At 43.7% G+C, this 17,040-nt stretch overlaps 1 protein-coding gene across 3 annotated transcripts in view; it reads left to right on the forward strand.

Moving 5' to 3' along the window:
- The window catches only part of si:dkey-100n23.5 (uncharacterized), a 112,550-nt gene that overhangs the window by 16,251 nt on the left and 79,259 nt on the right, over nucleotides 1–17,040 (forward strand). For all 3 annotated transcript variants that reach the window (XM_055644602.1, XM_055644601.1, XM_055644603.1), the window contains exons 4-5: nucleotides 13,075–13,131; nucleotides 15,653–15,713. In XM_055644602.1, the coding sequence (XP_055500577.1) occupies nucleotides 13,075–13,131; nucleotides 15,653–15,713 (118 nt within the window). The remainder of the gene's footprint in view (nucleotides 1–13,074; nucleotides 13,132–15,652; nucleotides 15,714–17,040) is intronic.

Genomic DNA, 17,040 nt, shown 5'->3' on the forward strand with positions numbered 1-17,040 from the left:
TAAAAGCCATATATGGAGAGATTTTATAATTCGATTGATAGTTTCTATGTCTATAAACAGAACTATTGCATGTTAGCAGTACTTCCTTATATCAAAGTATTTCCTTATATCTGAAGAAAGGTCTCGACCTGAAATGTCGTCCATTCCTTTTCTCCAAAGATGCTGCCTCACCCGCTGAGTTACTCCAGCATTTTGTGTCTACCTTCTGTATATCAACCCAGATTGTGAGTTGTAGCATGCCAATTTTTTTTAAATATAACACTAGAATAAGTAGCATCACACGGAAGGGCTGGACCCCAGTGGCAATATTCCACCTCTCCACCAATTCCAATATTGGTGGCCAGTGGGGGGTGGGGGGGGCTTTCTAGAGCGCTAGTAAGGGTGTTGTGGGCTGAAGGGACTGGTTTCCAGAGGGCTAGTATGGACATTGTGGGCCGAATGGATTCTTGGGCTGGCGGCTCGGTCACTCAAGCCTGTTCTGCTGGCAGCTCACTCACTCACGGCTGGTGGGATGGCAGTTGACTCACAGCTATTCCTTGAAATTTCATTTCAAGCAGGGTTCAACGCCCCAAAATTCAAGTGCAGTTTCATACCATTTCAAGCAGGGTGCAAGGTCCCTAAAGAGCGAGTCGTGACCTCGTGACCCTCGTCCATCTTGCAGAGACTGAGCCATGCCCACATTTCTAGGTTTTATAGTTCTGGGTTTTATAGTCCCCCCCCCCCCCCCCCACCAGAAGTGTCGTGGCCTTCATGGCGTAATTGACTGGAGAGTGAATCTCAACATTGTTTTAAACACTAATAACTCATCTCTTTTTCATCGATGGGAAAAATCCTCGGCACCTGATGAGCGGAGGGGAACTCTGAGTAAGATGGCCAAAAGTCACAGCCGTGCATGATAGCGTTTCTTCTAAAATCAATATGAAGTGCAAACAGGAAGTGGTCAAGATTAGACTTTTAATTATATAGAATGCAAGGCAACTTTAATTAGGCAACACAGCATTAGCATTTCCAAACCAAAGGCAACACAGCTTTAGCATTTCCAAACCAAAGGCAACACAGCTTTAGCATTTCCAAACCAAAGGCAACACAGCTTTAGCATTTCCAAACTATATTTTCAAACCACATTAAGGGCACTGACAGGTCAGTAAAACCACTCACAGTTTAGTAGACATGTTCAGTGTTATTCACAGCTCAGACTGAGAGACGTGACCCTCTCGCTTCCCTATCTTGCAGAGACTGACTGAGGCACGCAACACTTCCGTTTTATTGTCCCTCCGGAAGGGGCCTGACTTTCAGGAGAGAGAATCTCAACATTTTTTAAACACTAATAACTCTTTTATTTTTCATCGATGGGAAAAATCCTCTTGTCCTGCGCAGCGGAGGGGACTCTGAGTATGATGGCCGAAAATCACAGCCGTAACTGGCAGCGTTTTTTCTAAAATCAGTATACAGACAACAGGAAGTGGTCTAGTTCAGACTTTTAGTAATATAGATTACAGCCAAACTCATTTATGCTTTTTACCTTAAGTACATTTATAACCATGAGTTTATAGTTAGACATCAGGACTAGTTATTCTGACTAGTTGACTATACCTTAACAAGAAGATATTGGACAAATTACATAACTAGGCAATATTTTAGTCAGTCTGTAGAAGAGTCTCGACCCAAAACGTTGCCATCCATTGAGTTACTCCAGCAATTGTGTCTTTTTGTAAGCCAGCATCTTGTTTCTACAATATTTTAAATAAGGAATAGTACAGGAAGGTTTATCTCTACCTTTGAAAACTAAAATTGAAAAAACGAATTAATTTCCTGTCATAGGGCCTCGGAGACTGTTCAACAGAATAATTTAGAATGTGTTTCAGAATCATTTGTCTAATGAGTACTTTATTTGCGTCGTGTTACAATAAGCAATCAATGTGAACAGGTTTTTCTGGAGAACCCCTTAATTCCAGTTGCACATACTATGTTGCAGTATTTCATGAGGAAATTTTCCTTTTTGTTCCTGAATATCAATGTAGGATCAGAACTGGCCTGAGGGATTTATCCACCTTTCTGCATTTCAAGACTGCCTCCTGATGTTTCAGCACATTGTGTAGGAAGGAACTGCTAGTTTAAACTTCTTCTTCTTGCCTAAGGTGTGCACAGCCTAAAGTTGGAGGACAACTTGTTTAAACCGAAGATAGACACAAAAAACTGGAGAAACTCAGCGGTTCAGACAGCATGGTATAGAAATTAGGATTTGACTTCCTACATCTATAAAGTTAGTTGATGAGACCACACTTGATGTACCTTTAAAGTTTTGGCTCTAGACCATCTAGACTGTAACTACTGTGCCCTCCATAATGTTTGGGACAAAGACCCATCATTTTTTTATTTGCCTCTGTACACCACAATTTGAGATTTGTAATAGAAAAAAATCACATGTGGTTAAGTGCACATTGTCAGATTTTAATAAAGGCCATTTTTATACATTTTGGTTTCACCGTGTAGAAATTACAGCAGTGTTTATACATAGTCGCTCCATTTCAGGGCACCATAATGTTTGGGACACAGTAATGTTATGTAAATGAAGGTAGTCATGTTTAGTATTTTGTTGCATAACCTTACAATGCAATGACTGCTTGAAGTCTGCGATTCATGGACATTACCAGTTGCTGGGTGTCTTCTCTGGTGATTCTTTGCCAGGCCTGTATTGCAGCCATCTTTAGCTTATGCTTGTTTTGGGAGCTTGTCCCCTTCAGTTTTCTCTTCAGCTTATAAAAGGCTTAATTGGGTTCAGATCCTGTGATTGACTTGGCCACTCAAGAATTTACCATTTTGTAGCTTTGAAAAACTCCTTTGATGCTTTAGCAGTATGTTTGGGATCATTGTCTTGTTGTAGAATGAACCGCCGGCCAATGAGTTTTGAGGCATTTGTTTGAACTTGAGCAGGTAGGATGTGACTGTACACTTCAGAATTCATTATGCTACTACCATCAGCAGTTGTATCATCAATGAAGATAAGTCAGCCAGTACCTTCAGCAGCCATACATGCCAGGCCATAACACCCCCATCACCGTTTTTCACAGATTAGGTGGTATGCTTTGGATCATCCGCACTTCCTTCTCTCCTCCATACTTTGCTCTTGCCATCATTCTGATATAAGTAATTCTTCTTCTCATCTGTCCAGAACTGTGGCTGCTCTTTCAAGTACTTCTTGGCGAACTGTGACCTGGCCATCCTATTTTTGCGGCTAACCAGTGGTTTGCATCTTGCAGTGTATCCTCTGTGTTTCTGTTCATGAAGTCTTCTGTGGACAGTGGTCATTGACAAATCCACACCTGAACCCTGAAGGATGTTTCTGATCTCTCGGACAGGTGTTTAGGGATTTTTCTTTATTATAGAGAGAATTCTTCTGTCATCAGCTGTGGAGGTCTTCCTTGGCCTGCCAGTCCTTTTGCGATTGGTAAGCTCACCAGTACTCTCTTTCTTCTTAATGATGTTACAGTTGATGTTGGTAACCCTAAGATTTGGCTGATGTCTCTAGTTTTATATTTGTTTCTCAGGCTCATAATGGCTTCTTTGACTTTCATTGGCACAACTTTGGTCCACATGTTGATAAACAGCAATAAAAGTTTAAAAGGTAATGGAAAGAATGGAGGAAAGACGAGGTGCTGAGAGCTCTCTTATACCTGCATTAAGGAGGCTTTTAAACACACCTGAGCAATTACAAACACCTGTGAAGCCATGTGTCCCAAATATTATGGTGCCCTGAAATGGGGGAATTATGGCCTTTAATAAAATCTGACAATGTGCACTTTAACCACATGTGATTTTTTTTCTACTACAAATCTCAAATTGTGGAGTACAGAGGCAAATAAATAAATGATGGGTCTTTGTCCCACACATTATGGAGGGCACTGTATATAGCTCCTTAAATGAGGAGAACGTTCACAAGATTGATGCCGAGGATGAAGGGGTTGACATGAAGATATTTTGAGCTGGTTGGGCCTATACCTATTGGTGTTTGAAAGTGTTATTGATGCTCTGATTGCAACACACAGGGTATTAATGAACTAGGCAGATGCTGAAAATATGTCTTTCTTCTGGGAGGGTGAGAGATCTGGAATGATGGGCATATTTTAAGAATAAGGGAACATTTATTTAAGATATGGAGGAATTTCTTATCTGGGGGTTGAGGATCTTGAGAATTTTCTATCCGAGAGAGCAATGGAGATGATGACAGAATATATTTGCTAGGATAGGCAGATGTTTCCCATAAAGGCGAGTGGAGAGTAATGGGGAACAGTTAGAAGAATTCAGATTCAGATTCAACTTTAATTGTCATTGTCAGTGTACAGTACAGAGACAACGAAATGCAGTTAGCATCTCCCTGGAAGAGCGACATAGAATATGATTTCAATAAATAAATCTATTTACATGCATACAGTCATAGACTTCTTTTTTCCTGTGGGAGGAGTGCCGGGGGGGTGGGGGGAGAGGGTGATTGGCAGTCACCGATGTACATTGTTGAGTAGTGTGACAGCCGCAGGGACGAAGCTGTTCCTGGACCTGCTGGTCCGGCAACGGAGAGACCTGTAGCGCCTCCCGGATGGTCGGAGGGTAAACAGTCCATGGTTGGGGTGAGAGCAGTCCTTGGCGATGCTGAGCGCCCTTCGCAGACAACGCTTGCTTTGGACAGACTCAATGGAGGGGAGCAAGGAACCGGTGATGCGTTGGGCAATTTTCACCACCCTCTGCAGTGCTCTCCGGTCGGAGACAGAGCAGTTGCCATACCATACTGTGATACAGTTGGTAAGGATGCTCTCGATGGTGCAGCGGTAGAAGTTCACCAGGATCTGAGGAGACAGATGGACCTTCTTCAGTCTCCTCAGGAAAAAGAGATGCTGGTGAGCCTTCTTGACCAGAGTTGAGGTATTGTGGGTCCAAGAGAGGTCATCGGAGATTTTGACCCCCAGGAACCTGAAGCTGGAAACACGTTCCACCTCCATCCCGTTGATGTGAATGGGGGTGTGCGTGCCGCCCCTAGACTTCCTGAAGTCTACAATGAGCTCCTTGGTCTTCTTGGAGTTAAGGGCCAGGTTGTTGTCAGCGCACCATGCTGCTAAAAGCTGGACCTCCTCCCTATAGGCCGACTCATCGTTGTTGCTGATGAGGCCAATCATCGTTGTATCATCTGCATACTTGATGATGGTGTTAATACCATGTACAGGTGTGCAGTCGTAGGTGAAGAGGGAGTAGAGGAGGGGGCTCAGCACACAGCCCTGTGGAACGCCGGTGTTCAGGGTGAGGGTTGAAGAGGTGTGCTTGTCTAACCTAACAGACTGGGGTCTGTTGGTTAGAAAGTCCAGTATCCAGTTGCAGAGGGAGGGGTCGATGCCCAGGTCGCTGAGTTTGGTGATCAGTTTAGAGGGTATAATGGTGTTGAATGCTGAGCTGTAATCGATGAACAGCATTCTTACGTAAGTGTCTTTGTTGTCGAGGTGGGAGAGGGCGGAGTGAAGTGCCATTGAGATGGCATCCTCCGTACTCCTATTCTTGCGGTAGGCAAACTGATAGGGATCCAATGTGGGGGGTAGGCAGCCTTTGAGGTGTGCCAGGACCAGCCTCTCGAAGCACTTGGTGATGATGGGAGTAAGTGCAACTGGGCGGAAGTCGTTGAGGCTTGCCGCAGTGGAGTGTTTTGACACCGGCACGATGGAGGTGATTTTAAGGCACGTGGGGACAACTGCTTGGGCAAGTGACAGGTTGAAGATGTCAGTCCAGACGTCTGTCAGCTACGCAGCACAGGCCCTGAGGACGCGCCCGGGGATGCCGTCAGGGCCAGCAGCCTTACGTGCATTAGTCCTACTCAGTGCCACGTACACGTCGTAGGGGGTGAGTGTGAGGTGTTGGTGATCAGCAGAGAGCACAGCCTTGATGGCTGTCTCTAGATTGTCCCTGTCAAAGCGGCCATAGAAGTGGTTAAGCTCCTCAAGGAAGGAGGCGTCGCTGGATGTGGGGGTGGTGTTGGTGGGTCTATAGTCTGTGATGGCCTGGATGCCTTGCCACATGCGTCGGGGGTCGGAGTTGTTGTTGAAGTGCTCCTCAATCCTGAGCTTATGGCAGTGCTTGGCCTTCTTGATGCCCCTCTTCAGGTTAGCCCTGGATGAACTGTAGGCTCGAGCATCGCCTGACCTGAAAGTGGTGTCCCGTGCTTTCAGCAGTAGCCTGACCTCGCTGTTCATCCATGGCTTCTGATTCGGGAATATGGTCACCCGTTTGAGGGAGGTGACACTATTGATGGTGGAGTTTATAAAGTCCAGAACAGAGGATGTGTAGGAATCAATGTCCGTGTGGGAGTCAAGGGTGGCCTGGGCTGCAAACGCCTTCCAGTCAGTGTTTCTAAAACACTGCTGAAGTGTGGAGTCCGCTTCCTCTGACCAGACTTTAACTGTCCTCATAGTTGGTTTAACCCATCTAATGAGTGGGGAGTACTTAGGGAGCAGGAACAATGAGAGGTGATCAGACTGACCAAGATGGGGGAGGGGGACGGCTTTGTAAGCATCAGCCGTGTTAGTGTAGACTTTGTCCAGTGTCTTGTCTACTCTAGTGTGGAAGGATACATGTTGGTGGAATTTGGGGAGTACAGTCTTCAGGTTGGAGTGATTGAAGTCACCCGCAACAATGAAGGCTGCCTTGGGGTTGTGCGTCTGTTGTTTGCTAATGGTAGTATGCAGCTCTTTCATTGCAAGTTTGGCATTAGCATCAGGAGGGATATAGGCTGCAGTCACAACAGTGGAGGTGAACTCTCTGGGCAGATAGAACGGTCTGCATCTAACCAAGAGGAACTCAAGGTTAGCTGAGCAGTGACTCTCGATGATGGTGGAGTCCGTGCACCATGCTTTGTTTACATAAATGCACAGACCCCCACCTCTGGTCTTACCGGAGTCTGTTGTCCTGTCCGCTCGGAGTAAATGACGCCCCGTTAGCTGGATGGCGCTATCAGGAACGTCGATGTTGAGCCAAGTTTCCGTGAAGATCAGGATGTTGCAGTCTTTGATCCAGTTGTGGGAGGTGATCCTTAGCCGGAGTTCGTCCATTTTGTTTGCCAGTGAGCGCACGTTGGCGAGGAAAAGGCTAGGAATCGCTAGCCTGTGTAGGGCTAGCTCTAACCTGGCCTTTAACCCACCTCTGCGTCCCCGGCGGTGCTTTCGTACGTGTCGCCGTCTGTTGGTGCTTCCGGTCGGCCGAGCTGGCTTGGTGCGCGCTGGTGTTCTGCCGCTCCGTTGCTCCGTGGCTCCGGTGGCGTTCTCCAGCCCCGCTGCTCCGGTGGCGTTCTCCAGCCCCGCGGCTCTGCTGGCGTTCTCCAGCCCCGCGGCTCTGCTGGCGTTCTCCAGCCCCGCGGCTCTGCTGGCGTTCTCCAGCCCCGCGGCTCTGCTGGCGTTCTCCAGCCCCGCGGCTCTGCTGGCGTTCTCCAGCCCCGCGGCTCTGCTGGCGGTCTCCAGCCCCGCGGCTCTGCTGGCGGTCTCCAGCCCCGCGGCTCTGCTGGCGTTCTCCAGCCCCGCGGCTCTGCTGGCGTTCTCCAGCCCCGCGGCTCTGCTGGCGTCTCCAGCCCCGCGGCTCCAGCCCCGGTCTCCAGCCCCGCGGCTCTGCTGGCGTTCTCCAGCCCCGCGGCTCTGCTGGCGTTCTTCTCCAGCCCCGCGGCTCTGCTGGCGTTCTCCAGCCCCGCGGCTCTGCTGGCGTTCTCCAGCCCCGCGGCTCTGCTGGCGGTCTCCAGCCCCGCGGATCCAGCCCCGCGGCTCCGCTGGCGTTCTCCAGCCCCGCGGCTCGCTGGCGGTCTCCAGCCCCGCGGCTCCGCTGGCGTTCTCCAGCCCCGCGGCTCCGCTGGCGGTCTCCAGCCCCGCGGCTCTGCTGGCGTTCTCCAGCCCCGCCGCTCCGCTGGCTTTCTACAGCCCGCCGCTCCGCTGGCTTTCTACAGCCCGCCGCTCCGCTGGCTTTCTACAGCCCCGCGGCTCCGCTGGTGGTCTACAGCCCCGCGGCTCCGCTGGCTTTCTACAGCCCGCTGCTCCGCTGGTGGTCTACAGCCCCACGGCTCCGCTGGCTTTCTACAGCCCTGCGGCTCTGCTGGCGGTCTCCAGCCCCGGTGCTCCGTTGCTCTGACGAGCTTAGGAGCGAGACGGAGATCGCCCAGAAAGTTGTTGCAGCCGCAGGAACCGAAGTCCAGAAGTTCCTGTCGGCTGTACGAAATGGATACAAGACTGCTCCGTGTGAGCAGCCTTGAAGCAGTTAGGGGAATTGTCGTTATTTTTCCCATTCTTGGGAGACATGGGGCGTCGCGATGTGCCCGCGCCGCCGCCATTTTGTCATGGATTGTCAAGAATTGAGTTGAGAACAAGAACAGATTGTCAATAAATCTTCTGGCATCAGATGTGGGTGGAGAGGGAGGTGATCTTCACCTTTTTCATATGTTCTAACAAAAAATTAATCTGAAAAGGGAGACACTGATGTTGGAATCTGGAGTGAGTGTTGATGCAGGGTCCCAACTAAAAATATCGACACTTCCCTTTTGCCTCCACAGATGCTGCTTGACCTACTGAGTTCTTTCAGTGGTTTAATTTTTGCTCAAGAACTAGAATATCCCTTATTTTAACAGTTAAAGAGAGCTGTAAAATTAATCAGGGCTCTACATATGTCTGTCCATTAATTGTGGCTGGAAATTTGCTGCTGTAGATAATCAATTGAGGAACAGGACTGAGTCAAGATTTCTTTGTTTCAGTAGGGCAATTTGGACAAAGTTGCAGCTTGCTCACGAAGCAGGAAATGGCGAGACAACTCAAGCTGTTGCCACATTTCCCCAGAGGTTTCATTAGTGCAACATTGTCAGAAAACTGGATCGAGGTTTTTTTCTCTCACTCCGTTGGACACACGATGGTTTCGGGAAGAAAGAATATAATGACTCCCGAGACATTAAGATCCATGTACACACTTTCCACTTCTTTATGGAATTTACAAGGGGCCAGCAGCATCAAAATTATAGTATTATCTGAGGACGCATCTTTTGCTAAATTGCCAGACCAAAAAACGTAAAGAAGCATTTAGACGATATATTTACAAAGCTTTTGAAATTACAGCTTTGACCCGGATTTGTGAGTGCGGATTTACTGTATGCACTCTGAAATATATTTATACTGATTGACTGAGAAGGACACTATAGGCACTTTTATAGTTGCTAGTCAATGACTCCAATCGATCCTGAGGTATCGCAGTTGTACAGAGTTGAACAAACTCAGAGCAGGGGCTGACTTACAGAAATCCGACCACACAAATTTTCCCATGCATTTTTCAAGCTAGTAATGAAATGTTCCATTGGTATTTCTTAATGACAGAATACTGTATATATTCCAATATTTTAGTTATGAGTAGTTAGTGATAGGGTAATTATTGTATGAAACAAAAGAATTATAGCAAGTCTACGTATAGCAATAAATGTAAGTTACTATAGAAAACGAATGTCTCTGACTTGCGGAGAAATTGGCTAAAATGGACTATTCCCAGGAACAGAACCCTTACATAATCCAGACAATAAATTGATTAAACCTCACAACATGAACTAAGAATAACTAGGCAAAGCCTTGATGTGCTATGTACTCGGTTGAATATTTCATAAGCAGTTGAAGTTGTTAGGGCATTTTAGTAATGGTATTTTAAGCACACATTATGCATCTTTGTGGTGTTATGGTGGAATCTATGGTAATTGATTAATATGATAATTAATCAACTGATCAATGGAGGTGCCAGCAATTTAAACAGATATCACTAGAGTTGACAATCATGCAGTATCCACAGAGAAGAAGGTTGGGTTTGTAACATGTCAGGTCATTGACCTTTCAAAGGTAACTATGATCCTTTATGTTTATTGCAGTGACAAGCGCTTAGTGCACAATGATGCTCCAGACAGCTAATTATTCACCTGTAAAATGTACTGTTCATATTGTTTGTCTACATATTTTTTGTTGTTGTTTCATCTTTGGCCCAGAACCATTTTGAGTGGAATATAATTCAGCTGTTATCTTAAAAATTAATGGAAAAAAAAAGTAGTAAAAAACAGTTCAATAGGAAGGAAGGATTACGCAGCTGGCTGATAGGTTGTTTACTGCTTAGCTGATTGAGGGGCCTCCGAGCAGCACTGCTATTTGTTGCATGCACAACATGCATGAAACAAATTTATACAATTGATGAAAATCTTCAGATTGAACAATACCAACGACCCCTTAATGACTGGATACAATCATTACATTCTTGCTGTATTTGAATTACAGAAATTTGCCTATTTGGAGTTCATAAATACTACCCAAGATGTATGGGGGCGGGGCGGGAGTGGGGGGCTTAAATGAACACAAAATAGAAAATACACCAAATTTAAACTATTTTTAACTCTCATTTATTGAAGCACATGCAGATAATATGGGTTTATCAGCACAGTAGGTACATTTTACTGTTTAGCTGTTATGTTTTCAGACATTATCCGTAATTAATGTAGTATTAGTTAAAATCTTTCCGGCTGTGGTCTGAAGTGCTGCCCCTAAATGACAGCTGAAATATTGCAATTGGACATTTACAGGTTATGTAAAACAATAAATCGATTCTCATTGAGTTCATTGCCAACTCCATGTTCAGGACAGGGCTTCTCGACATGATAACCCAACATTGATTGAGAAGTAGGGCCATGTAATTGCAGAATGTCGCTGAAGAGAGGCATGAATGAGAAACAAGCTAAATTGGATTGAAAGATTCTGGATGTTTATGCATTGAAATTAACTATTACCAGGAGTGAAGGTAGACAAAAATGCTGGATAAACAGCAGGTGAGGCAGCATCTATGTCGCCCAATAAATGCTGCCTCACCCGCTGAGTTACTCCAGCATTTTTGTCTACCTTCGATTTTTCCAACATCTGCAGTTCTTTCTTACAAATAACTACGAGCGAGATATGTTTGAGAGCTTCCGCGGGTTATATATTGAATAACAGATAACTATGAATTAATTGTGCAGGAAAGAACTGCAAATGCTGATTTAAACCAAAGATAGACACAAAATGCTGGAGTAACTCAGCGGGATAGGCAGCATCTCTGGAGAGAATGAATGGGTAACGTTTTGGGTCAAAACCCTTCTTCAGACTGAAAGTCACTGAAAGGGAAAGGTCTACTATGAATGAATTACCGGCTGGACTTTAATAAAAGGCTGTAGATATAGATAGGGAATATGTAGAAACAACGTGGTTTACAAAAAAAGCCACCATCTGCTGGAGTAACTCCATGGGTCAGATAGCATCCCTAGAGAATGGATAGGTGACCTTTGGGGTTGAGACCCTTCTCCAGTCTGAAGAAAGGTATATTTGGACAGTGTCTGAGGGACAACTCTTCGAGTCATAGATTGATACAGTGTGGAAACAGGCCCTTCGGCCTAACTTGCCCACACCAGCCAACATGTCCCAGCTACACTAGTCCCACCTGCCTGCGCTTGGTCCATATCCCTCCAAACCTCTCCTATCCATGTACCTGTTTATTGAATAGTTTCTTAAGCGTTGGGACAGTCTCAGCCACAATGACCTCCTCTGGTAGCTTGTTCCACACATCCCCCACTACTTTGTGTGAAAAAGTTACCCCTCTGATTCCTATTAATCCTTTCCCCTTCACCTTGAACCTATGTTCTCTGGTCCTCAATTCCCCTACTCTGGGCAAGGGACTCTGTGCATCTACCCAATCTATCCCTCTCATGATTTTGTACACCCCTCGTCCTTCTGCACTCCAAGGAATAGAGACCCAGCCTACTCAATCTATCCCTATAGCTCACACCCTCTAGTCCTGGCAACGTTCTCATAAATCTTTTCTGAACCCTTTCAAGCTTGACAATATCTTTCCTATAACATGGTGCCCAGAACGGAACATAATATTCTAAATGTGGCCTCACCAACGTCATACAATTGCAACATGAAGTCTATATTCTGACAGATGAAGGGCAATGTGCCAAAGCCTTTTTGACCACCTTATCTACCTATGACTTGATCTTCAAGGAACCATGCACCTGCACTCCTAGATCCATCTGCTAGACAACACTCACCAGATGCATACCATTCACTGTGTAGGTCCTGCCCTTGTTAGACGTCCCAAAATGCACACCTCACACCTCTCTGTATTAAATTCCATCAACTATTCCTTAGCCCACCTGGCCAATCTATCCAGATCCTGCTTCAATTGTTCACAACCATCTTCACAATTTGCAAAACCACTAACTTTTGTATCATCAGCAACTTGCTAATCTTGCCCTGTATGTTCTCATCCAAATCATTGATGTAGATGACAAACAGTAACGGGCCCAGCACTGAACCCTGAGGCACACCACTAGTCACAGGCCTCCAGTCCAAGAAGCTACCTTCCATCATCACCCTCTGCTTCCTTCCATGGAGCCAATTTGCTATTCTTTCATCAATCTCTCCTTGGATCCTGTAGATTAACTATACTAGCCTACCTTTATTATAACTATCACTACACATGTTATGCATGCTACACATTCCACATATTGTCAAGTCCGATCTTCATTATAACCAGACCACTGACATTAGTGACCCACACAAGCTTGTTGTTAGTTTAGACGCTGAACAAGGAGACAATAGCATGTATTTCAATAAACGACTATGAGTTGTTAACTTCTGTGTGTTGGTCTCATTACAAAACGTGGTGTCAGAAGTGGGATTCGAACCCAATTGGAGACCAGAAAAATGCGATCTAACCTTGTTGGACAGTTCCTGAAATTAACAACTCTTATACGCTACTGAATTTTTTATACACACTTGGCCTTCTGCCAATTAATTTTGTATCAGTTATCAAATATATCCTTAACACCAGGGGCACAGTGGCACAGCTAGCAGAGCTGCTGCCCACAGTAAGTAATGAGAGAGCAGGGTACTTTTTTTTGTCAATAGAATTTTTGTTTCAACAAGTGCAGGATAGGAGGAGATTTCCATCGCCACCAGTTTCAGCAAGCATGATATAAAGCTTTTCTAATTCAGGTTTTCATTCTTTTTCCAATAGAAAATGATCCTGAGTCTGACTTTGGCTGCATTGTTTGACAGTATTGCCTATCTAATGGTAAGTGGATAATAACTTTAATGGACCATACCTGAATTATAGAGTATTCTCTTCAGAACTTATAGTACTATGATTCGGTTCATATTTTTTCTAATGCCACAAAAACGTATATTAATTTATTTTTCACTTGCACATTTTATAGAAAAATGAAAATGTTTGAGCACTGTAACCTCTGTCCATTTGGTAACCTTTCGCAATGATGGACTAAAGTACATGTGATGCAATCTACATTTATTTCTCTTCAGCAAATAAGTAAATGGGTATTATGTGATTGACACAACAATCATTGCTGTTTTTGATTAATGGTACTGGAAAGATTTCTAAAAATACTGTCCTAAATATATCTGTGCTATAAGGTTTATAAATTGTATACGTTTATGTAAACTCTACAAGAGGGAATGTAGAGTTAGTATAAATGAATAATTAATGGAAGATACAGACACAGTGGGCTGACGGGCCTGAATCTGTGCTGTAACTCTGACTCCACAAACAACCCTGTAGCACATTACACCCGAATATTTGTATTCTTTTAAATATTTAATTTGATTTTACAAAATCTTAAAGAAAAATATCACTTTGGTTTGAAGATCACAGCCATTCTTTTGAAGTGTTTTTTGTTGTAATATATTGCTGCTTAATACATGAAGGTTTTAGGATCTATTGAATAGTTTATTTCCATTAGTTGAAAATGTGTTTAAAAATAAAAAATAAATAAATGTATTCTCTTGAGTGTGTCTTGAGATCAAGGATAATTTGCTTATTTACTCCAGTTCTGTGGGGGCTGAGGTGACCAATGTGGAACAAACAGACTGGCAAAGGTGGGGCAAGAAATGCTTGATGGGGTGGGTGAGTGGATGGGTAGGTAGTTTGGGAGGTGGTGTGTTCCATGTACAAGAAGGGCTTCAGTGTGGTTCTGATGAATGTAGCCAAATTCGTCTTGCCTTTCCTAATGCTCCTCTTCCATTTTGAGCTGTCGTGGCCATGGGTTACCACAAGTGTTAGGATATTGCAGTTTTTCAGGGCAGCTTTGAGAACAATCGTTATCAGGTTATCTGTCCATGTGGTAATCTCTTGCCATGGTGGACCAGAGTACTTAAGATACAATATATATATTTTCAACTTCAAATATGAAAGCAATTTGCATGCTTTGGAAATTAATTTGATTTCTATTCAACAGTATGAGCCGTTGACATAAAAGCAAAATTGCTCAAAACTCTCAACAGGTCAGGTAGCATTTATGAAAAGAAAAACAAGTTAACATTTCAGGTTGAAGACCCTTCATTGGGACTGAAAAAAAGGAGAAAGCAAGGTAGTTTGTAAGTTGCGGGCAGCGTGGGGCAGGGATGGACAGGACAAAAGACATGGTTACCAGGAGGATAAGTCCTAAATGAAATCGTCAGGTTGATGGGTTAATGGGAAAGGTTATAGGGAGAGAGAGAGTGAGAGAGAGAGAGAACCTGATAAAAAAAAACACAACAGCTTTGTAATGAGAGCAGTGAGTGAGAAAGCACAGCACAATATCAAAGTTCATGATATTCGTAGGGAAGTAAATGGTGAAAATGGAAAAGTGTACCAGAAATTGTGACGTTAACTGAATCTTTGAAATACTGAAATGAGAGGAGAAGGAAGATGCGTTGGGTAGTGAAATTTCATTGAAAGTGGCAGAAATGTTTGAGATAATGTACTGCATGTGAAGACTGATGCAGTGAAAGGTGAGTACCATGGAACTCTTCTTGCTCTCCAGGAGGAAAGGGACTGAAAGCAGTAGTGAGAAGTGGATGAGATGCGGTCAAGGGCTCTTATCAATGTCTTCTAAGTTTTCTAATTTTTATTTAGTAAATGAAAATTAGTGCACATACTAAAATGATGAAGGTATACTAAATTTTAAAGCACAGATAGGATAGATAATAAGAATGTTTTTCCCTATCAAAATCAAGAGAGCATAGGTTCAAGGTGAGAAGAAGGAGCTTTAAAAAAAGGGATTTGAGGGGAACCTTTTTTTTTTTACACAGTAATTGATATCTGGAACATGCTCGAGGATGTGGTGGAATGATATATAATTATTATGTTTGAGATATTAAGGCAGATACAGAAGGATACGGACCTAATGCAGACAAATGGATTAGTGTAAATAAGCAAAAAGGTTGCCATGATCTGGTGGTCCAAAGGGCCCATTTCTGATTCAGATTGATTTATTGTCATGTATACCAGGGTGCAATACGTTTCCTTGTTCACATGAAGCTCATTAGGTAAACAGTATACACGTTAGTGATACAACAATAAATACGATGATGAATGCAAACAGTAGAATGGTGCAAAGATTTTAGTGCAATCTAAAATAGTGCAAAAAACAAAAGTGCTAAACCAGAATTACTGAATGAGGTAGAAATAGGTGTAAGAATAGGTGGTAGCATGTACTGGGAAGTGAGTGTGGATGAGTGATTAGACCAGGAGTCTGATGGAAAGATGTAATTAGTTCAGGACTCTTATGATTCAATATGAAACTTTGCCTTTGGAACAGGGAGAAGTTATCCCAGATGGTGCTCTCTGCAACTTCCAAGCCTGGTGGCTTACCTATTTTGGTGAGTTCTGTGCATTTTGTGAACAAAAACCCAAATCCTGTCATCCTGATTTCTAATGTTACACATAAACAAACATGTGTATATTCTCTTAATATAATGTATATATTTGAAAATATCTTAGTTAATGGTATGCATTTTTCAAAGAAATATGACATTTCGTTTTCCGATCATCTTGTGGGAAATTGTAATATGCTACAAATTAAGTTTAATGACCAGTAATGATATGGTGTGCATGGGATTTTCCTAGAAAGGAGGGAAGAGGGAAAGAGCTAAGCAGGATAGAGATGAGCAAAGGGTGAATGAACAGAGATAGACTAGAACCAGATAAGTTGTGAGACTGAAGGAGGCAGTTAAGAATAAAGGGTCAGAGGTGAGAGGGTGAGGGAGTAGAACTGATGAAAAGTGTGGGCAAGAGTAACCTTGTATTCAGCGTACACATTATGTTCTTTGTACTAATGAGTATATGTGTGCTTTGTTTGAGTAGCTGAATCTGGTTACCAATTATCTTGGATTAAGTCTTTGCATGGTCAAGATCTTGGGGACTTTAGATACAGCATGGAAACAGGCCCTTCGGTCCACCGAGTCCAAGCTGATCATCGATTCCCCATAGACACACTAGTTCAACACTACTTACCCACTAGGGGCAATTTACAGAGGCTAATTAATCTACAAACCTGAACGTCTTTGGGTTTTGGGGGAAAAAACGGTGCACCTTGAGGAAACCCATGCGGTCACAGGGAGAACATGCAGACTCCACATAGATAGCATCCGAAGTCAGGATTAAACCCAGGTCTCTTATGCAGTGAGGCAGCAGTGCTACCAGTTGTGTCACTGTGCCGATTGGTATGCAATTCTTTGTTTTAAAGAAATCAAGTGCTGGTACCTACACCGCTCATTGGAAGCAAGTTATCTCAGTCCTGAAGGTCTTTCCAGTATAAGTAAAGGAGATACAATTGTGAACTTGCATGATATTGCCATGTTATAAATCATCTATATTCTGTATTCATACATTATATATCAATGCAGATTTCAGTTGTAGCCATTCATCTATAATTTTATGCAAACATTTTGAAATCAATAAACAATTTTAAAATGTCATTTATACTTGAATTTTCTATCTTCCATTCATTGGAAAATTGTAAAATGGCACAGACAATTCATGCATTTGATGAAATGCCTTATTGTCCTTTTCAAAGAGCCATATAATGCAGAAGCATTAAATCTGTGATAGACACAAAATGCTGGAGTAACTCAGTGGTTCAGGCAGCTTCCCTGGAGAACATAAATAGGGATCGTTTCAGGTCAGAACCTTTCTTCAGACAAGGAT

The sequence above is a fragment of the Leucoraja erinacea genome, chromosome 13, assembly GCF_028641065.1.
Source record: "Leucoraja erinacea ecotype New England chromosome 13, Leri_hhj_1, whole genome shotgun sequence".
Lineage (NCBI taxonomy): Eukaryota > Metazoa > Chordata > Chondrichthyes > Rajiformes > Rajidae > Leucoraja > Leucoraja erinaceus.